Genomic DNA, 20,463 nt, shown 5'->3' on the forward strand with positions numbered 1-20,463 from the left:
TGCTAGGAAGTGTTGATTGCATGCATTGGAATTGAAAAACTGCCTGAAGGCATGGCACGGGCAGTACTGTGGCAAGTCTCGTGATGTAACAATTGTGCTAGAGGCCGTAGCATCCGAAGATTTATGGATTTAGCATTGTTTTATTTGGTATACCATATACTCTCAATGATATCAATGTGTTGCAACGGTCTCATTTGTTTACTAAACTTGCTAGTGGTGATGCTCCTGCTTGCAACTTCACGGTTGATGGGCATGAGTACACAAAGGGGTACTATCTTGCAGATGGTATTTACCTTCTTGTGTACATTTGTCGAGAGCATCAAAAGGCCTAAAACTAAGAAGCATATTGAATTTACAAAGGTACAAAAGGCTGCCCGAAAAGATATTGAAAGAGCCTTCAGGGTTTTGCAATCTAGATTTGCTATTGTTCGTGGTCCTGCTCGTTTTGGGACAATCAAACCCTGAACAACATCATGACATGTTGTGTGATTATTCACAACATGACCATCGAAGATGAGAGGGACATAAACTTGGAGTTCTTCTACGACAATGTCGGTAGCCGTGTGAAGCCAGCTAGAGAGACCCTGACCGCATACAAGCATTCCTTCAGACATACCGGCAGATTAAAGATGCAAACATCCACCATCAACTGGATCTCATTGAGCATCATTGGCAAAGGCATGACCAAAGTCATTAAGTACCATTGGCAAAGGCATCGGCCAATTTTACATTCATTTCCTTTAATTCATGTGTGATCGGCATCATTGTTGTATTGAATTATTAGTTTCACTCTGTGATTTGAATAATTATTGTAATTTGGATTCATATATTCATATTTTATGTTATTTGAATTCATAATTCTGTGTAATATGTGAGATATGTGTCAAATTCAGAAAAAATCACGTGTTTTGCGGGCTCGCGGGGATTGCGGTCGAACATATTCCACATAGCGAAACTGTAAAAAAGAACATTCACGAGCCCGTAAAATGCGTTTTCCGTGAACTGTAAACGTGCGATAAGGGACCACGATAGGGGTCTGACAGAGATGTTCTTAGCAGTCGATCAGGCCAAAGCTCGCCACCTTCACTTGAAGATTCGTCGACATCATCGTTGCGAGAAGGTGCTCGTCGACTTTCTGTTGTTTGGCCCAGTTCAGGCGCCGAGCGGCGACTTGACCGTAAGGCCTTGTACAATGAGAGATGCTTAGGGAAAGTGCTTAGTGAAATAAACCAGGCTTTCCTTAAGCACCGGTGCTTATTTGCACAGGGTAGACGCTTAACTAAGCGTCTCTCCTGTAGAAATAGGCACCGGTGCTTCAGAAAAATTCGGTTTATTTTTCTAAGCACCTCTCTAAGCATCGCCCATTGTACAAGGCCTAAGACTGGACTCCACAATACGGCAACATCTTCATACGCACAACACAACGTTAAAGGCATCTCTCTCTTAGGGCTACCATTCGGGTCTACAATTTGGCCCAATCTAAGCCCAACCGAAGCCAGTGTACCTGTCACCACGTCAGCTCCTGGGTCCCACCTTCCAGCCACCGACCACAGCCCCGCGAGAAAGGAACCCCCTCAGCCATCGACGCTGGCACCGCACGAATCTTACAGCCACGCGGCTCCCCCTTCTGTTCGCCCTTGCCCTGCCCTCGCCGCCGCCACCGTCTTGCGCTCCGCGAACACAGTTTTCTCATGGCGGCGACGGCCGCGGCGGAGGCAGACGGCGGTGGCGCCGTCACCACGCGGCTATTCGTGGGCGGGCTGGCGGAGGGCGTGTCCGCGGCCGACCTGGAGGCCGTGTTCGGCTCCATCGGCCGCGTCGCCGGCGTCGAGTTCGTGCGCACCAGCGGCCGCAGCTTCGCCTACGTCGACTTCCAATGCCCCTCCCACAAGGCCCTGGCCAAGCTCTTCTCCACCGTAAGCATCCGCCACCCCATCCAACCATCTCATTTTTTCCCCGAGGGAAACCATCTTTGTTAATAGTAGCAGATTGGGGCTTGTTAATTCTATCCGTTCGTCCTAATTAGCGCCTTTGCTGGAGGTGAACGAGATTTTGGCCTGCTGTTTGATGTCGCGTTTCGTGGTTGCGCTGAGAATTTCTGAGAAGATGTTAATTTGCGTGTAGTACAATGGGTGCAAATGGAAAGGAGGGAAGCTGAAACTGGAGAAGGCCAAGGAGCACTACCTCGTTCGGCTGAAGCGAGAATGGGAGCAGGAGGCGGCGGCGGCGGCAGCTGCTCAAGAAATGCATGCGGAAGATAATGTGGACAAGCAGGAGGAGAAGGAGAAGCGGAAGCTGGAGAAGGATGCTCTGGAAAGTTCAAAGCTTAACATCTACTTCCCGAGATTGAGGAAGGTGAGTTGTCTCTCTGTGTTGCATAATTCTTTGGTCTGACTGTTTTGATGAATTTTCCAAATCGTGTGTTCTGTAGTTTCTTTAGTCTCTGCAAATAGGTGTGACCATGCAAGTAATAGTATGCCATTCCTCCTGATGATTGATAGCATGTTCTTGGAATTGCTTCGTTGTACCTTTTTTTTTTCATAACCATGAGCTGATGCTTGAATCAGGTTCATTTTACGGAATATGAGACAAACTTAGCAGGTGTAATTTGTAAGATTAGGTTTTGAATGAGAAATAGCAATTCAGTATGAAATTTGTGTGTAGATAAATATCTTGTTGAGACTGGTTGTAACAGAAACAGCAATGGTAAAAGGGTAGTTATCATGCAGTATATTGATCAAAATAGCAGCTGTGCATTTCCCACCGAAATGATCATCTAATGTTTCCGTTATTTCCTTGACATTCATTCTCCTAACCAATGATCTGTTTTGCAGCTGAAACCTTTGCCTTTTAAAGGCAGTGGAAAGCACAAATACAGTTTCAGAAATATTGAAGTCCCTTCCTACCCAATTCATTTCTGTGACTGCGAGGAGCACTGTGGACCTCCTGAGAAAGCTAATGAAGAATATGCTGCTGTTCTTAATCGTGTTGCATATGAGAAGGAGCGCAACATCATGAATTCTGTGATGAGTAAGCTCTTTGAGAAGGACACTGAGCAAATCGATTCATCGGAACTGCAGAAACAAGGTGATGTTGTTAACATCATGGAACCGTCTGATGCTGAGACAGAACCCTCTAATGCTGAGACAGAACCCTCTGATACGGAGACAGAACCCTCTGATTCCGACAATGATTTACCAATGGAAGAAACAACAGAAACTCCTGAAGAAGATTTGGATGACCTCCAAATGGAAGAAACAGACGATCCTTCTGAAGAAGAATTGGATGATGACCTTGTGATCAACATTGCTCCTCGCAAGGCCAACAACTCAGCTGCACAGTTAAATAGGGCAAACCAAGCAGTGAATAAGGTATGCATATTGCAGTTACTTGCCTGAATAATTTTCCTGTGATGCACAATTTTTCCATTCAATTATGTGCAAGAACACTCCTAATTAATTTCTAAATATTAGGACGAGCGGTTCAGAAAACGTCAGCATTTTGATGAGATTTCTCCACAAAAGAAGAGACAGAAACCAGAGGATTTATCTGAACCTAGAAACCAGAAGCAGTCTACTTCAATGAATGCAGACAGGAGGACTACAGGGAGGTCTTTGCCATCTGTGGCAGTAGCCATCCAAAATGAACAAAAATCCTCTGTTTTGTCAGGAAAAGGAACACATGGTTTCTCTTCCGTACTTGATAGAGCTAAAAGTTCTGCTGGTCTTGAAGGTGTTGACGCTCTAACAGGTCGTTCTACCAAAAACGAAGGTTCACAAAATGAGCTTCCTACTGCTGAACCTAAAAAGGGTTCTGTGTGGACTCAGAAGTCTGCCTGGAGAGATCTTGTAGGAGGCATGGGGGCTACATCTTTCAGTATATCGCAGATATTGCCGAACATCAGCCCAGCACCACCAAAACTTGAACCTGCTACTGAGACCTCTGTCGCATGCACCGAAGCCAGGAGGGAAGTGACATCATTAGGTATGACATCTTTGGAATCCCCGGCGGCTATAACTCAGCCCTCGTCTGAGCAGAACTTACTGAGCTCCACGGGAACACCATCCGCTGGAACAACAATTGGTTCAGCTGGTCATGAAACCCGAGGGCACGACGAGAGCAACAAGGTAGAAGAACCGTGTGTGGTCCCAAAGATTACAATCAGTGAAGTCTGCCCGTTCATGAGAAACGAAGAGTCAGTTCAGCAATGGTCGAAGGCAAAGAAGGTTCTAACCGGGTTCAGCAAGAGGGGCGACGAGAAGAAGGCCGGATCCAGTAACTCCAGGAGAGGAAAGCCACAGTCACGGAGAGGATAACCGGATGTTCTTGGGGTCACATCTTGCGGAGCTACCTCGTACCATCACCAAAGCTTACCAAACGAACAATCACGCTTCGGTGCGAAGCTTGACTCCTGCAAATTCGAGTCTTGCAAATTTTGTATTACCTCAACTAAGTTTTCTAGCCTCTCGAGGACATATATCAACTGTGGCTCCTTGTAGCATTATTGATCCGAGGAACGCTCCGATGTATCTGCAGTATTACGTGAGACTTCAGTAAATCACTGTATCCTGTCTCTTGAATGATCATCTCCATTTTCTTATCTTGCAATGTGTTTAATATCCTAGTACTATTGTTCCAACTCTTGCATGTTTCCCCCTTAACACCGGGGGCTCCTTTGCAAAAAACTGGCCCTACTACTGCTGTGTTCTTCCACTCTTAGAGCATCTCCAACGGAAGCCCAAATAAATGGCGCGCTAAAATAATTTTACAGCGCCATTTTAGTAATTTTAGCGCGCCGTGGCCGATTCAGTCCAGCAGAGGCACAAAAATATAGCGCGCAAAGGACAGCGCGCAGCAGTCCAGCAGACGCCCTAAAAAATAAAGCACCACAAATATATCTACAACAAACAGATCCCTAAACATTTACAAATAAGTCCATCTGATCAAAACAAAAACGCAATTGGGTCCCCAATGGTTGGAGCAAGCTAGCTTGCTGACCTTGCAAATCATTTTTCGCCGGCCTCCGCACGCGAGCTAGCTTGCTGTGAATCGCAAATCCGAGCTAGCTAGCTTCCCTTAATCGTTGGAGCAAGCTAGCAGAAGGGTAACGGCGGCTCCTGGCCGGCACGCGCTCCCGGCCAGCGAACTCGAGGCGGCGAGCTGCAGCCGGCGAGTAGAAGGGCAGCGTCGGCTCCGTCCCGTGCTAGGACGAGCAGAGACGAGAACGCATAGGAGTGGCCGCGGCCGGCGGCGGCGCGCTGCAGCCCCTACAGCGGTGAGCTCGAGGCGGGACGAGCAGAGGAAGCGGAGCAGTTCGTCTTCGCGCTTCAAATTGTCCAGCGCGCTGTACGCCGCGCACCAAATATCCCGCGTGCGATGCAGAAATTCCCAGCGCCCTGGATGGATTTTACAGCGTGCTGGCTTTTGCAGCGTCTGTCGAAGATGCTCCGCGCGCTAAATTAACGTTTTTTCCAGCGCGGGCTACTTTTAGCGCCTCTTTTGGAGATGCTCTTAGATGTGAAGAGCTCAGCCATTCACCCGGGCCGCCATTAGAACTATGCATTTGCTAAATTTCAGTGGCCTGAAAACACACTTCGTGTCAGTTGTTTTTGATGAAAAATTCTGAAGGCAGGCCCGGGGCTGAGACGAGGAGGGAGGAAGAGGGTTGACGTCTGACCACGGGCACGGTGATACGGAGGGTCGAGAGGAGGAAGATGCCGACCGTCGGATCAACAGCTGAAAAAATCAACCGATTGAAAAATATTCAGGCAATGAATGAATAGGCGGCCCTTAAAACTGACGTTCTCTCTCTAGACTCTCCCAGTTCTCTCTCTCTCTCTCTTCCAAACCACGACCTAAAAGAAACCTGAGACAGAGGTGGATTTTGGTGGGGGCGAGGTGGTGCCGTACCCGTCTCCAACCTAACCTGACCATGCACGCATCTCACCTCTCGTCCTCCTCTTCGTCATGATTCCTTCATGGATGACGAGCGCCCTAACTAGGATCAGGTTTTAGGAGATATATATAAAAGCGCATTTCGCAGGAGATCAGGTAATATTAATTTCTCCCCATCATCTCCCTCCTATTCTTGCGATTTATCCATGAGGATTACGTCCCCGCATCCGGCTTTCATCCGTGGATCAGGACGATGACGTCCACGGCGGCGGCCGGCTCCGACTCCCGGCGGCTCTTGCCCGGCCGTCAAAACTTCCATCAGGTTTCGTTCTCCCATCCGTCTCCTTTCCTGTTCTGCATTCTTTTTTGTTTTTCCTGTTCTGCATTCTGTAGTAATTACTTCCGGTCGACCCAAATCAACCCGAGAATTGATTGAGATATTGCAATAATTAACATGGCAATCGGGTGGGAATGATCAATTAATATTAACCAACTAATTGCTATACAGTTAATGGTTTCCATTGATTCACAGATGGACAGGATCAATGGAAATGGCCAGAAGTCTGCCATTCAAGTGAGTGATCACAACAATTTTCCTTACCGTCTAGTGCATTCATCATACATTCCTCATTTGCATAGGTTTTTTCTATGTTTTTGGTTTTCGTGTCTCCATACTTATTCACTGGATTTGCTCTCGTTGATCTTCCTATAGAACAGGCATCCACATTCTCCGATGGAGCAGACGAATTCGACGACGACACGCTTATTGCCTCGGAAGCGCTGTCCCGCAGAACTGGCGGCTTTGAGAGAAATGCAGGCCCTGGGAATTTGGGGATGTTTGGTAGCCTGAAGTTTGTGCTGCTCAAGTCAAAGCTCAACCTGTTGATACCGTCTGGCTTTGTGGCGATCGTTGTCAAGGACATGACAGGAAACAATGTATGTGTGCTAAATTGCATCCAAGTGTTTCATCAATTTGTGTTAGTATCTGCTTTATGCTGCATTTTTTTTGTTTTCTTGTCCTGATATTACACTATTACTCCTTTGTTTCTGTTGAAGGGCTGGGTGTTTCCCCTGACTCTGTTGGGCATTATTCCTTTGGCGGAGCGACTGGGTTTCGCCACCGAGTAATTTGTTACAGTTTTCACACTTGTTTGGTGGTCCTTATTGATCTTACTGAACGAACATCTGACACTCTGCTTCTTACTGCAGGCAGTTAGCATTCTTCACAGGCCCAACAGGTCTCACTCTGTTGCTCTTCTTTGAAGCATTCTGATCCAAGTAGCATTCTAATTGTCGTTGGCTTGACAAATTTCATGTGCATGCAGTTGGGGGCCTTCTGAATGCTACATTTGGCAATGCAACCGAGTTGATTATATCGATCCATGCGCTAAGGAGCGGAAAGTTACGAGTTGTCCAGCAGTCTCTGCTAGGGTCCATCCTGTCAAACTTGCTTCTGGTTCTCGGTTGCGCATTTTTCAGTGGAGGGGTCACTTGTGGCAAAACTGAGCAGAAATTCAGCAAGGTGACCATTCTTGTCTGTTCACAGATTTGCACAATGTAGATGAGAGTGCTCATTCTGTGTTGTTGTTGCAGTCAGAGGCAGTAGTGAGCTCTGGGCTGCTTTTGATGGCCGTATTGGGGCTGCTGCCTCCTACTGTGCTGCATTACACTCATTCAGAAGTCCACTCTGGAAAGTCAGGACTAGCCTTGTCAAGGTTCAGCAGCTGCGTCATGCTTGTTGCTTACGCTTGCTACATCTACTTTGAACTGACAACCAGTCGCCGTCGCGAGGAATCTAATCAAGTAAGTGATGGATTGCCCATACTGATATGCATAGTTTACGAATGATGTTTTGCTGGGCTTGCTATTTCTCCATATTTTCTTTTTCAAGTTTCTGAGTTACATATGTGCATTTGATTGTACCAGGGAAGAGGTGAGAATGTAGGGGATGCTGACAACAATGAAGCTCCTGACATTTCAAAATGGGAAGCCATTGCCTGGCTTGCAATTTTGACAATTTGGATCTCAGTACTCTCTGACTACTTAGTTAATGCAATCGACGTAAGCTCTCTGACTGATCCACTAGATGAGTATGTTCACTTATGTTGATTATGATTACTTAACAGATACATATATGCATTTATCCTCATGGAAACAGATTATGTGATTTGTACTGACTTATTACTTCCCTTAAAAAAATGGTAATATTAACCTTGCAAATTTATCAGGGGGCTTCACAGGCTTGGAATATACCGGTTGCGTTCATCAGTGTTATTTTACTTCCAATTGTGGGGAATGCTGCAGAACATGCTAGTGCGGTCATGTTCGCAATGAAAGATAAATTAGTAAGAGAAGTTTAAAATTCTTAGCAGTCTTTCCATTCCGACAGATCACATAAGGTTCTTATATTTTTCTTATAGGATCTTTCCCTGGGAGTTGCAATAGGGTCATCAACACAAATGTCCATGTTTGGGGTAGGTTGGTCGAACCGTTTGTGCCTTACTGGCATTTATCTGAATTTATCAGCTATTGTTTTACTGACAGATTGCTCTGCATCTCATTTTGCAGATACCATTTTGTGTAGTGATAGGGTGGATGATGGGCCAGCCCATGGACTTGAACTTTCATCTCTTCGAGACCGCAAGCCTCTTAATGACGGTACTGGTTGTCGCATTTTTGTTGCAGGTACTAAAATTATATACTGGTAGCATTCTTTAAGATCTCTGTCTTGCTTTTGCGAGAATTCACTCTTCTATTTTTCTCCCAATTTCCAGGATGGGACTTCAAATTGCTTAAAAGGGTTGATGCTGTTTCTATGCTATCTGATAGTCGCTGCTAGTTTCTATGTACATTCCGATCAGGATCCTGATGGCAAGTTCTTCACTTCTGCACTTCCTCTGCCTGTTCTTTTATCTTTCAGATCAAAGGCTTTATGCATGGCTTTGATTAAAGCCACCGGGTTCGGGTACATGGTTGATTAGTGTTTGTGCTGCATGAATTTTCAGTAGTTGGGCATTTAGCTACAAACAAGGCTGCTCTAAATATTATTTTCATGAATCTCAAAATACACACCCAATAAGAAAACAAGAAAGATTTGTATTTTGATTAATTTACACAATTCACTAATATTCCAAATTTTTACCTGCAGGTAATAACCCTGCGCAAAACTAGCAGTACCTGGATGATCCCATGGATTCTACAGAAGATGTCTACGATGTGACAACATTTGCAATCAGGACAGGGACTATTTGTGTATTTTTGACTAATTTCGCAGTGTTTCCTCACATTTAGAGGTCTTTCAAGCGCATCCATTCTTGAAAGTCTTTTCAGAAAGCCGCACATCCATTTTTGTAGATAGGCAATACAGGTAAAAAAGTATGAAGTTGTGTAGGCAGATTCTCTTGTTATGGTACCAGCAAAGAATGAAAGTTGAAACAATATTTTAGTTTTGGTATTTTTTACCAACTAATTGCATCAAGTGCAGGTCTCATCATTACATAACATGTAAGATCAATCAAAACATCGGGTTCAACTTATTCCATTCCATCAAATTCAAACCCATCGAAATTGCGTCAACTCCTTAGAGGCTTAGATGGTATACTTCTTAGAGACCACCTGATTCCTTTTCTCCCTCCTGGCTACCTTTGCCACGGCCCTTCGCAATCCAAGCGACGAAGGCGTTTAGGGTGCTCAGGACGTCTGTAACGTCCAGGCATGCCGCCAGGATGTCCGTAGTGTCCAGTGCCACGCGCATCATCTCGTCGCAGTACTCCCCATATGTAGGGTTCACATCGCAACCTCAAACTTTGATTTAATTCAGTTTATCTTGGATGCTTAAGATGCTCATGAGCATGAACAGGGAGCAATGCGACATTTATGTTTGAAATACAACGCTAGTTTAATTACATATGAGAATATCTTGTTTTTTCATGGAAACAAGCAGCAGAACTAATTATATACAATGGCTTAGCTAGAACCTATTTCAGCATTAATGGATGGACCTTGTCATAAGGTATATTCAAGAAAAACATGATATATGCAATTGCAAGCACTAGAACTCTACATGGCAAGAGGGTTAAAGCATGCACCATTATCGTTCATCATGGTTCACTTTCAAGATCAAGTTGTAGCTCTGGCCTTCTGCTATCCATCTGCGAGTTGTGTTCTATTCGGTGTCTGAAATTTTACGCTTCAGCGGCGGAGCTGAAGTGGTGTTGACCTCTGTTTTCTCCTCTGGTTTCGGCACCGTAGATTTTCTGGCCTTCTGTTGTTCTAGTATCTGCTGCAAATATCTTGCATGCTCCTCTATGCGCAGCTGTAATTCCCTTTGCACCTGATGGCCAAAACAACAAAGTTAACACTGCTGATAAGCTACGAGTTTTTCTGAATATATGTGATGACTAATAAAAATAATTCTTCTTATCAAATAGGTAAAGCATAGATTAACCAAGAATGCTGACAAAGGCTTGCAAAGATAAGTTGCAGTATGCTTATATAGATTAACCAAGAACTGTTTCTGAACCTATCAACATCTTCTTATCACACTGTTACCTCTAGTTGCTCATGGAGCTGTTTCTGAACCTCCATTTGCATCCGTAGAGTTTCCGCCATTTGAAAACTCCTAAGAAATGGAAATCGATGTGAACTTTGATGACACAGTTTTTGCATGCCCCTCATGCTAACATAAAAAGAGATAGCAAGTTCTGGAGAGGGAGATACTTCTTGTTGCCAGAATCAATTCCAGATGCTGATTTTGCGTTGTTATCTTCTGAACATGGTCTCTTCACTAGATTTAGCATGGAGCCAAAAAAAAAAACTTCATGAGAATGACAAAATTACAACTCAAAGCAACTTTTCATGAGAATGACAAGATTATGAATGAAAACAACTGCCACTATGTCAAATATTCAGAAATTATTTTACACTTAATCTGTATTGATTTTCCCTTCACCTTAGTTGTCTTACCTTCTTTTTTCTCCGGAATATACTTCACATGTCGATAGTTCTGCATTTTGAAATAACAAGTTGTGTATAAACATCGTAATGTGATGATATGTTTGTGAGTATGCATTTAAAGATATTTGGCCATTTACCTGCAAATGGCTCTTTACGTGAAAGATTGTCAAGCCTTCTACCTTCATAAGCTTCAGCACACCCTTGGGAGTTGCCTCTGGAAGATATGTACATGGAACAAAACATCTAAGGGACGGTTCTATTTTCAAGAAAAATTACCCCAAAAATTTAACAGAGGGATCACCCTACTTTCCGGTCCTCCGAGCTTTTTCAGAGCCTCCACAAAACGCTCATGGAGCTCAAGTGTCCATCTCATTCTCGTTTTGCTACATGTTGCTCCAGATGAAGAATGTGATGACGTCAACTGGGCTTCAACCGGAGAACCCCCACTGCGCAGATCCTCATGGTCAGAGGAAGGGGATACTAGACTAGGTGAGCATTGCGGCGGTATGCCATATATGTCCTAAGCAATGATTTATATGGAAAATGACTAGTTAAAATCTGAACTTAGCCAAGATAAAGGTGCATGTGAACTCAAGAAGCTAGTTGAAGAAATACTCAGATAATGATGTTAAGTGAAGGATCAACCATGGACCTAAAGGTACTCACATCTAACCGAGGGCTCTCCTCGTTGTCGGTGATGGCAATCCCAAGTTGTTCAGACAAGAACTGAAACTCCAGCTGCTCACTGAAATCCATGGCATTGCCTCCTCCACGGAAGCTACTGTCAGAAGCGTTGCCGGAGAGGTTAAGGAAGTCCTTGAGATCAAGTGGATGTTCAAGATCACCATGAACGCCAGTGCTTGGATCAGCAGCAAACAGCAAAGAAGAGCTCGATGATTTTGCAGCTGATACCTGCTGCTGCTCACATTTAGAAGGATGGGGCAGGAAAGAAAATCCACTGGGTTTTGTCGACGACGATGAGTACATGCTTGTGCAGAATGTGGAAGAGCTGGATGAATTCGGGTCTGATAGGTCAGCATACGAGACTCGGGAAGTATCATCTGCCGAACTGTAAATATCGGATTTAGCATTGAACATTTGATGGACTGAAGGTTGTGGAGCATTGCAGGTGTGAGCCCTGATGTCAGGAGCAATGAAATGTTTCACAGGAATTACACTCTGTGTGCTCATTGTGCCTTAGAAAATGAGAATTGAGATGGAAAGCTTGCTCCAGTCCAACCCTACAGCTTAAATATCCAGTCAAGCACAATATAAGTTCCAAAGCCTGTCAAACAATGTATTTCAATATGTAAATGAAAAATTGTTCATAAATATGGGCGCAGGAAGTCTAATCTTGTCCAGTGGACATCATTTATGAAGAAAAACAAAGCATTATTTGACTTGGGAGTACTAGTCTATCAATAGAATGATCCAGATTGACCTAAGAAATATGCTAAAAGAGTGTACATAAGGGACATAAGAATATTCCCAGATGATTTAGACCCTTCAACGATAGCCACTCATATTTCAGAGGTAACTAGCAAGATGCCCGTGCATTGCACGGAACATCAAGATGCATTTATATGAGTAGTTTATCTTTTGGGAGATAAAGATGAACAAGGGAAGGCCTTATCTGCAAATGTGGAAAGGAGTGCGGGTATCTTTTTGCAAAATTGTCATAGTTTCCTTCCTATCCATCAGATATAGATCGGACGGCCTATGTTGCGGGATGGCAGGCACACCATCATCACCAACTCCATTTTTTATAAGAGTAGAGATGATCGTTTGCTTCCTATGATTGCTACGGTCATGTCTAAAACTTCTTTTCACAAACCATGAAATCAAACTCACGTACAGGGAGAGAATAGACACTCCCTCCGTTTCTATTTAATCTGGACATTAGTTTTGTCTCAAGTCAAACTTTCTAAACTTTGACCAAGTTTATAAAGAAATCATTTTTTTGAGGGGGTTTATAAAGAAATCATTGACATACACAATTCCAAATCAATACCGTTAGATTCATCACTGGATATATTTTGACATCAGATATTTTTGTTATTGTGAATGTTCCTATTGTTTTCTATAAACTCGTCGAACTTTATAAATTTTCACTTGGGACAAATAGATGGATGCACTTATGCAAAATTTAGAAAATATATAAACCCAGTGCCAAACTTGACTAATCTTCTTCTGCTAGGGAAGATTTATTAAGCTACCAAAACCTGGCCGGGGCTATCCCCTTTCCGGAAAAAAGCTACTCCTACCAAAACTTGATGATGGTTCCTTCCCATAAGCAGGACAAAATGTAAACGCAGAAATCAAAAGGGCACATGAAACACGACACAAGAAATGGGCAAATTTCCTTTGCCGCGGGGAGAGAGCGCAGATGAGCCATTAGCATCCCAAATGAACAAGAACACAAAGCAGAATTACTCTATTTGGCAAGGAGAAGAGCACAACTAGGACTGGATCAGTGCCTAGAAATCCATGGGAATGCAGATGGAAGCTTCATTTCTCACCTGAAAATCCAAGAGGAGTCTGGTCTCGGGAAGAGGTAAGAGATTCAGTGCCAAATCAGCCGCCAGTCCTCCTCTTCCTCCGATGATCCCTCTGTCTTCTCTCTCTCCGTGTTCGTCCAGAAGCTCCCTGTGTCTCTGTCCCGCTATAAATTAAGCCTCCATCCTGCCTTTTCAGTGCACCATCTTAATTGGACGCTTGATTGCCTTGGCTTCCCTCTCACAACTCTCTGGAGTTAGTTAACAATATGCAGTTGCTTTCTCTTGCCTTTGCTGCTGCTATGCTCTTTCTTACTTGTGGTACTGTCCAAGGTTTGTTTATCTATCGCCACATTTTAATCATGCATGCAGGCCGGTATGGTACCCGGTTTTTTTTCCCCGAATAACTTTTTTTTGTAGGTTTATTTTACGAGGAAAAAAGAAGAGCAATCCTATCTAAGTTGATGTCATTTGCGAGTTGAGTTTTTCTATCCTAGCAATATTTGTACTACCAAGCTTTGTCAACTTACTTAACTTCTGAACAAAGCGACATGTTGACCTGATCATACGATGCAGCACAGCTAGCTAGCACGGCCATTGATTAGATGGGGAAATTAAGGAGGAAGCACACGGAGCAGTCGCTTGTGTTGTGAGACCACTTGTGGTTGACCAACTTATTATTACAACTAGTAGCTAGGATTATTGAACTGGTTTAGCAAGGCCGTGTGCAAAACGTAAGCACCGGGATACAAGCAGAAGACCGAATCTGAGCTATCTCTGAGGGCATATCCGGCACTCGTATTATCATCATCGTTGGTAAATATGCCACGCAGACTGTTTTGATGATGTGACACAAATTAAATGTAGGGAGAGAAGGAAGCCGTATCATCCAGAACCAACGCGCTGACAGTGGGCACAAGCTACAAGGTAAATTAGCAACAAGGATCTTGATGTTGAGGCTGCTCGTAGTGGGAAGTATTATATACTAGTATCATGCATATTGTTTTGCATGACGCAAGTAGTGGAACATTTATTAGGACACTTTAGCTACTTGTAAGTTGCCTGAATTTTAAATTTGAGTTAGTTGATTTCTTGGCCGTTGATTTTTACCTAAGATTCGTGCAACGTTTCTTTTCCTGGCTTGTGTTGTTGTTGTTTTTTTAGATTTGATTTGTGTTGTTTGCTTTTTGAGGGTTAAAGCAAGCTCTATTACTCAAAGTCCACATGGTGGAATACAAGTGGGATCATGGGGTTGCCCTAGCCAGACATGTATTGACTTTTTTTACTGACCCCATATTTGGTATATAGAAGCCCATTAACTGTGTGATCCAGCCCTCCTCTCTTCCAGTTTGTTTATTTTATGTTTTTTCTATTTTATGTGTTTTTGCTTTTGTTTTTTGTTTTTCTTTGTTAGCTGGTTTTATTCCTTTTTGTCAGTATTATTGGGATGTGGGGTGAGTGTAAATGTATACACATAAATACTATGCATTATGTGCGAAAATTACACTATTATATGATTACTGTTTGCATACTATAAAAAGTGCAATTTTAGTACGAAGTTGTGTGCAAGTTTTTTATTTTTTTCATTATCTTTCTTCTTTGAAGGGTAATAATATTGCTACTAATCCATTGTTTCTTATTTTGAATTTTTTTAGTTTTCTTTCATTTTCTTTCTTTTTCAAGGGTAAAACCATTGTCACTAGTTCATTCCTTTTTAAGAACTATTTGAAAAAATTCCACTATTATATGTTTATTCTTGCATATTTTTTATAAACAAATTTTTATGAATATTGTGTGCAAATTTTGTCATTGTTTGTTTTATTTTTTTAACTTCTTTCTTCCTAAAGGGTAATACCAATGCCACTAATTTATTCTTACTTAGAAAACTCTATTATTTTGATTTTTTAAGTTTCTATTTAATTTTATTTCTTCTTTAAGGATAATACTAATGCCACTAATTCAGTCCTTCTTAGGAATCCTTTTTTGTGAAATTACACTATTATATGTTTATTCTTGCATATTATAACAAAGCATATTTCCTGGGGAAATTGTGTGCAAATTTTGGTTATTTTGATTTTGTTATAGTTTTTTCGTCACTTTGTTTCTTCGGAAAGGGCAGTATCAATGACACTAATTTATTCTTCCTTAGAAAACTTCACTACTATGATTTATTAGTTTTTTTATTTTCTTACTTTTGGAAGGGTAATATCAATGCCACTAATCATTTATTCTTAGAAAACTTCATTATTTTGATTTTTTAGTTTTATTTCATTTTCTTTCTTCTGAATGGCTAATACCAATTTCACTAATTTATTCTTCCTTAAAAAACTTCATTATTTTGATTTTTTAGTTTTATTTTATTTTCTTCCTTCGGAAAGTGTAATACCAATTCCACTAATTTATTCTTCCTTAGAAAACTTCATTATTTCCCTAAATCATTCATGCTTAGAAAAATTCTTTCTGCAAAAATTCCGCTATTATAGGCTTATTCTTGCATATTTATAAAAATGCACAATTCCTGTAAAAATTGTGTGGAAATTTTATTATTTTCCTTTTCTTTCTTCTTAATTGATAATACCAATGACACTAAATTAATTTTGTCATTCTTAATTTTTTTTCTTAAAGGGTAATATGAGTGCCACTAATCCATTCTCTCTTAGATAAACTTGTTTATTTTTATTTCTATTTTGTTTTAGTTTTATTTCTTATTTAAGGGTAGTATCAATGCTACTAATTCATTACTTATTCGAAAGCTTCTTTTTCCTAAAATTTCACTATTACATTCTTATTCTTGCATATTGTAAAAAGCCCAATTTTTGTGTAAATTGTGTGCAAATTTTGTCATTATCTTTCTTCTTATCATCGCCGCAAGTCTCTGTTCCGAAGCGATCTCATCTGGAGCCGTGTTCCGGAGTTCTATCGGAGGGGGAAACCATTGTGGTGGCCATCTTCATCAACCTTCCTGCCTCCATGATGGTGCGAGTAATTCCTTCAGGACCTACCGGTCCATAGTAGTACCTAGATGGTTCTCTCTCTCTCTCTCTCTCTCTCTCTCTCTCTCTCTCTCTCTTGGATCTTCAATACCATGTTCTTTTTTTTAGTCCAATCCAATGTAATTCTCTTGGGATTCGATGAATTGTGGATTTATGATTAGATTGTTCATTGATTTATATTGAATCTCTTGAAGTTTCTTTGCTGCATAATTAAACAGCTATGTATGCTTTCAGATCTATTTGTCTTTTCTGGCCAAGATAGATGTGTAGTTCATCAGAGGGAGTGGTGCATAGTAGTGGGTTCAATGTTGCGGTGATTTCTATATCACTGTGACAGAAAGGGACAAGACACATATTTGTATCGTTGCCACTAAGGATAAATGATGGGGCTTAATCTTGTTGCTAGATTTATTTCTTCTACACTGTCATCTTGTTATTGTGTTACTCTGTTTCTTGTAAACTTAATACTTTAAGATGCATCCTGGATAGCGGTCTTGGGATGGAGTAATAGTAGTAGATGCAGTTGGATTAACGGTCTACTTATCACAGACGTAATGCCTATGTGAGATTGTGCCATGAATGATCATAGTTACAAATTGTCACTATTATGTCAATTGTCCAACAGTAATTTGTCTACTATGCCATTACCTGCTTTCGAGAGAGATGCCACTAGTGAACCTATACTCCTCGGGTCCATTCTCAATTAATACCGTCTGTGCATTTCTTCGCAGCCAGACCGGGGAGGATGCATACTATTAAACTATATGCACAACATGGTTTTTAGACTGTATTCACCGAACCAGGCCCAACTGAGTCACATATGCAAGGGGGTAAAAATTAGTGCATGCTACCAAACACGCCTGTAGCGTACGATGATCATCTTCTCCCAGAAGCCAAGCACGCTGGAGGAGCCGAGGCGACCGAGGGCATCCGGCTTGCGGTACAGGAGGAGGGCACACGGTTTCCGCAACTCGCAATAGTTTGGTGGCTCATTGTACGGTACGTCGACAACCTCAAGAGGTTGTGGAGTGTGCCGAACCGGAGGAAAACAATAAATAAAATACGAGCAAGAACCGCCTTTTTTTGACTTATCAAATAAAATTCGGTTTTCTTTGATAAGACAATAAATTATTATCAAATAAGTGTAAAATTCTATTTTTTTACACAACCATATTAATATGGACAGGTAAATCACGGACAATCATCTATTTTATATAGAAATGATTAAGAAGGACTATCACTATGTACTGTCAGTGTATTCACAAGGGAATCTCGTGCCACTGGAGAATTTTAAAGAAAAATGTAGCTCACTCGATATAGAAGTCACTGAAAATTATAGTTCACAAATAGGTGATGCCTGGGTCACATTTATTTCCATGAAGCCATCATATTGACAAGCACTGCCTACCCTATATGAAGTTTTCCACAACCAAAAAAACACGGCTCATTGCTTGATAAAGGAAATTGAAGGGTGCATCTATACAGCGAACACATACAAATGTAACAGTTTGATGAGGAAAGATACTCGACACTCCACCAGTGCATAAATTGATAGATATAGCAGCCATTCATCAGCAAGTTGGATTTCCAAGAATAGCTGCGTTGCCCACAATCTAGTTAAAACCAAGCAAAATGGGGTCACTTCCCACTTGCTGAAGATGAGGCTTTGGGGTCAATTCCATGGTCATTTTTAAGATGCCTCAACAGACGAGAAGTCCCATGTTGTTTTGGGTCAGCTGCGTACTCCTTTTTGCAGTACTTGCAAATCGCCCACGCTCCATCCTCCCTCTTGAAGTGATTCCATGCTATTGATCTTGATTTTGATCTCGGCGCATTTGTAGAAGGATGATGTTGGACAACGCTGTTGCCTGCTGAAGCATTTTCAGTGTTCCCTCGCATCCTTTTGCTTCTGTCAAGCACCAAAGGTGATTCACATTGCCTACTTTCTGGATTCTGGGCATCTGTTTCCTTCAGCCCCCCATTCGGAATGTGACTGAACTGAGGAGAACTAAAGTCTCCATGAGAAGATGCCTTCAAACTGCAGAGATTGTGTGTCATTAGAACTGACATAGACTCTTAAAGCAGCATTTTTGCTTCTCACCATCTTCTCGGTAATCCGGTGGCAGGAGAAACTACAATATTTAAACATCATCACTGGTGTAAGAACTCTGCTAGAAAACTGCAATACAGGTAGCTAATCCAAATATACGAGCATAGTGTGCCAGGGGATGATGATTCAGTTTAGAGACCCGACTGAGATCTTTCGAGAAGCAGAGCATGTTTGAGAGAAATGCCTGTCCCTTCTGTACGTGATGCTCCACACATGCATCCCTAAATCCCCACATATGAGCATCGGCAATATGGAATGCCACATCACAGGTTGAAATGCATACTCCGTGAATGCAACAACCATCAAAATGCAAGCATGTATTCTTGAGGCTACCACCATGAGGCATACCATTTCTCTTATTGCAACAAGGAACCCAGGTTTGAGCCAAGGGCAGCTTGTGTCTTTCACAAAATAATTGTGAGAATTTCCAATATATCAACCAGAGCAGAGATGTGCTCTCTGAAATCACTGTTGCTTTTTGCCTCAGTTGCCTGTGTTTGATCCACATCGAAGTCACATGTTGCTGCTCTTGAACTTATAATTACCGCAAATAAGATGAATTGGGAGTGAGGCTGATCTGATGTGTACAAGACTTGAGGCTAGGTTCTTCACACATATGTTCGGTCAGAGTAGCAATTCTTTTTTTTTTTGACAGTTGGTCAGAGTACCAATTTAATTGCTTGGCAATCTACAATGTAGTTTATCTTCCTGTTGTAAATAGCATATTTGATAAACTGGTGTTGAGGTTCAATTGTTGTTCTAATTAATCGATCATGTACTTGGAATATGATGTAGATGACCAAATATAATCGATCATGTAACTTTCTCATTCAATCATGCTTACACGCCTACTCTGAGGCCTCAAGAACAGCATCAAGCTAGTGTCAGCATGTTGCTAGACAAGATGGCAATCAAATCAATTAGCTGCCATCGTCACATCGCAAACATGTGTACACAAACAAAACACCACGTTCAGCAGCAGAAGAGAACTGCAAAAGCTTTCTTTGCTAGCCACGACGATTACAGCCGAATCTCCCCTTCCTCTAAATCTTCTTGCAAGCTTTGATGCTGCTGCTGCTGCTGCTTCAGGTCGTCGTCGTCGTCGTCAGCCTTGTCCTTGCGGAAGAGTCCCATCTGTCGCAACAAGTTGTTCGGCCTCGCCGTGTTGTACTGATCAATGCCGAGCGCCTTCACCTCCTCGTCTAGGGTCTCGTTGAACATTGCCGTCCTCTCCGTCTTGAGCACTTGCTGACGGGCCTTCTCCCTCGCCCGGGATGTCGCCTCCTTTCGCCGCCTTTCCAGAATCTCGTTGGCACGGGCGATGAGGTCGCGTGTTGGAGGCGTAGTGTTGGCGGCGCGCTCTGCCGGAGCTGGACTGTCGACGCTCCGGTGAGAAGAATCAGAAACCGAACCGCTGCTGCCGGTGATGATGGTTGCATCTTGGCCAAGATTCTTCGCTGGTGAGGCGTCGCCGCAGATGTCCACGTACTCCTCATCCTCTTTGACGAGCTGCACGGGTGTCGGTCTGACCGGCATAGGGGACACGCCGCCGACGATGTCAACGTCTTCGTTCTCCTCCTCGGCCATCATGTTTTTGCGTTGATGCGTCGACGGATTCGCCCTCTCTCGAACGAACTCGTCCAGCTGCTTCTGCATCTCCACAAGGGCCGCGTCTTGGACGGCGTGCATCTCGATCTCGATGTAATCGTCGCAGATGCCGCGGCGGCTGTGCTTCTTCAACAGCTCCAGGATATGAGCAGGGAGCACATGAGATTCAGATAGCTTGGCTAGCTTGGTGAGGTCCGCGTAGAGTTGGTTCCGCTCCTTGGACGTCATCTTCTTCACGGGAACGGCATGGGAGGACGCCTTCCTCTTCTTGGCTGGCGGCTCCTCGGCTGGACGACTGTCCTTAACGCGCACGCGGGGAGCCAACGGGGACGAGGCGGGAAGCACGGCGGCCGCCTCGGCGAGGAGGCGACGGACCGCGACGAGCTCTGACTGGAACCGCTGGCGA

General features: G+C 42.9%; 3 protein-coding genes across 7 annotated transcripts; 2 read left to right on the forward strand and 1 right to left on the reverse strand.

The window, feature by feature from the left end:
- Nucleotides 1–1,594: 1,594 nt before the first annotated feature.
- LOC109773211 (uncharacterized) lies at nucleotides 1,595–4,600 on the forward strand. Its single transcript, XM_020331907.4, has 4 exons — nucleotides 1,595–1,916; nucleotides 2,125–2,355; nucleotides 2,835–3,371; nucleotides 3,474–4,600. The coding sequence occupies exons 1-4, from the start codon at nucleotides 1,692–1,694 to the stop codon at nucleotides 4,314–4,316; spliced, it is 1,836 nt and encodes a 611-aa protein (XP_020187496.3). The 5' UTR covers nucleotides 1,595–1,691; the 3' UTR covers nucleotides 4,317–4,600.
- Nucleotides 4,601–5,816: 1,216 nt separating this feature from the next.
- Nucleotides 5,817–9,356, forward strand: LOC109773219 (putative vacuolar cation/proton exchanger 4). Of its 3 annotated transcripts, XM_020331918.3 has the most exons (14): nucleotides 5,817–6,051; nucleotides 6,145–6,217; nucleotides 6,428–6,469; nucleotides 6,613–6,831; nucleotides 6,952–7,019; nucleotides 7,105–7,133; nucleotides 7,221–7,417; nucleotides 7,489–7,698; nucleotides 7,822–7,956; nucleotides 8,124–8,240; nucleotides 8,316–8,369; nucleotides 8,464–8,580; nucleotides 8,670–8,766; nucleotides 9,044–9,356. In XM_020331918.3, exons 2-14 carry the CDS (start codon nucleotides 6,149–6,151, stop codon nucleotides 9,064–9,066), a joined length of 1,377 nt encoding a protein of 458 aa, XP_020187507.2. In that variant the 5' UTR covers nucleotides 5,817–6,051; nucleotides 6,145–6,148; the 3' UTR covers nucleotides 9,067–9,356. The 3 variants fall into 3 exon arrangements, with proteins under 3 accessions (XP_020187507.2, XP_040247935.1, XP_040247936.1); XM_040392001.2 differs by having other exon boundaries at nucleotides 5,817–6,217; XM_040392002.3 differs by having other exon boundaries at nucleotides 5,820–6,217; nucleotides 6,608–6,831.
- A 73-nt stretch (nucleotides 9,357–9,429) lies between these two features.
- LOC109773216 (protein PHOSPHATE STARVATION RESPONSE 3) lies at nucleotides 9,430–13,639 on the reverse strand. 3 transcript variants are annotated; one of them, XM_073501071.1, is made up of 8 exons: nucleotides 13,371–13,639; nucleotides 11,518–12,092; nucleotides 11,158–11,371; nucleotides 10,989–11,065; nucleotides 10,861–10,900; nucleotides 10,615–10,681; nucleotides 10,447–10,516; nucleotides 9,430–10,228 (listed from the first exon to the last, which is right to left on the reverse strand). In XM_073501071.1, the coding sequence occupies exons 2-8, from the start codon at nucleotides 12,040–12,042 to the stop codon at nucleotides 10,061–10,063; spliced, it is 1,161 nt and encodes a 386-aa protein (XP_073357172.1). In that variant the 5' UTR covers nucleotides 12,043–12,092; nucleotides 13,371–13,639; the 3' UTR covers nucleotides 9,430–10,060. The 3 variants fall into 3 exon arrangements, with proteins under 3 accessions (XP_073357172.1, XP_020187503.1, XP_073357171.1); XM_020331914.4 differs by having other exon boundaries at nucleotides 11,518–12,098; XM_073501070.1 differs by having other exon boundaries at nucleotides 11,518–12,136.
- Nucleotides 13,640–20,463: the final 6,824 nt, after the last annotated feature.

Source organism: Aegilops tauschii, chromosome 6 (assembly GCF_002575655.3).
Source record: "Aegilops tauschii subsp. strangulata cultivar AL8/78 chromosome 6, Aet v6.0, whole genome shotgun sequence".
Classification (NCBI taxonomy): domain Eukaryota; kingdom Viridiplantae; phylum Streptophyta; class Magnoliopsida; order Poales; family Poaceae; genus Aegilops; species Aegilops tauschii.

Coding starts and splice junctions, on each gene's coding strand:
- LOC109773211 (XM_020331907.4), top strand. CDS start 1,692: ATGGCGGCGACGGCCGCGGCGGAGGCAGACGGCGGTGGCGCCGTCACC. Junction 1,917..2,124: donor TGGCCAAGCTCTTCTCCACC/GTAAGCATCCGC, acceptor ATTTGCGTGTAG/TACAATGGGTGCAAATGGAA. Junction 3,372..3,473: donor CAAACCAAGCAGTGAATAAG/GTATGCATATTG, acceptor TCTAAATATTAG/GACGAGCGGTTCAGAAAACG.
- LOC109773219 (XM_040392001.2), top strand. CDS start 6,149: ATGACGTCCACGGCGGCGGCCGGCTCCGACTCCCGGCGGCTCTTGCCC. Junction 7,134..7,220: donor ATTCTTCACAGGCCCAACAG/GTCTCACTCTGT, acceptor ATGTGCATGCAG/TTGGGGGCCTTCTGAATGCT. Junction 8,370..8,463: donor CACAAATGTCCATGTTTGGG/GTAGGTTGGTCG, acceptor CTCATTTTGCAG/ATACCATTTTGTGTAGTGAT.
- LOC109773216 (XM_073501071.1), bottom strand. CDS start 12,042: ATGAGCACACAGAGTGTAATTCCTGTGAAACATTTCATTGCTCCTGAC. Junction 11,372..11,517: donor AGGAGAGCCCTCGGTTAGAT/GTGAGTACCTTT, acceptor ATCATTGCTTAG/GACATATATGGCATACCGCC. Junction 10,901..10,988: donor ACGTAAAGAGCCATTTGCAG/GTAAATGGCCAA, acceptor TTCAAAATGCAG/AACTATCGACATGTGAAGTA.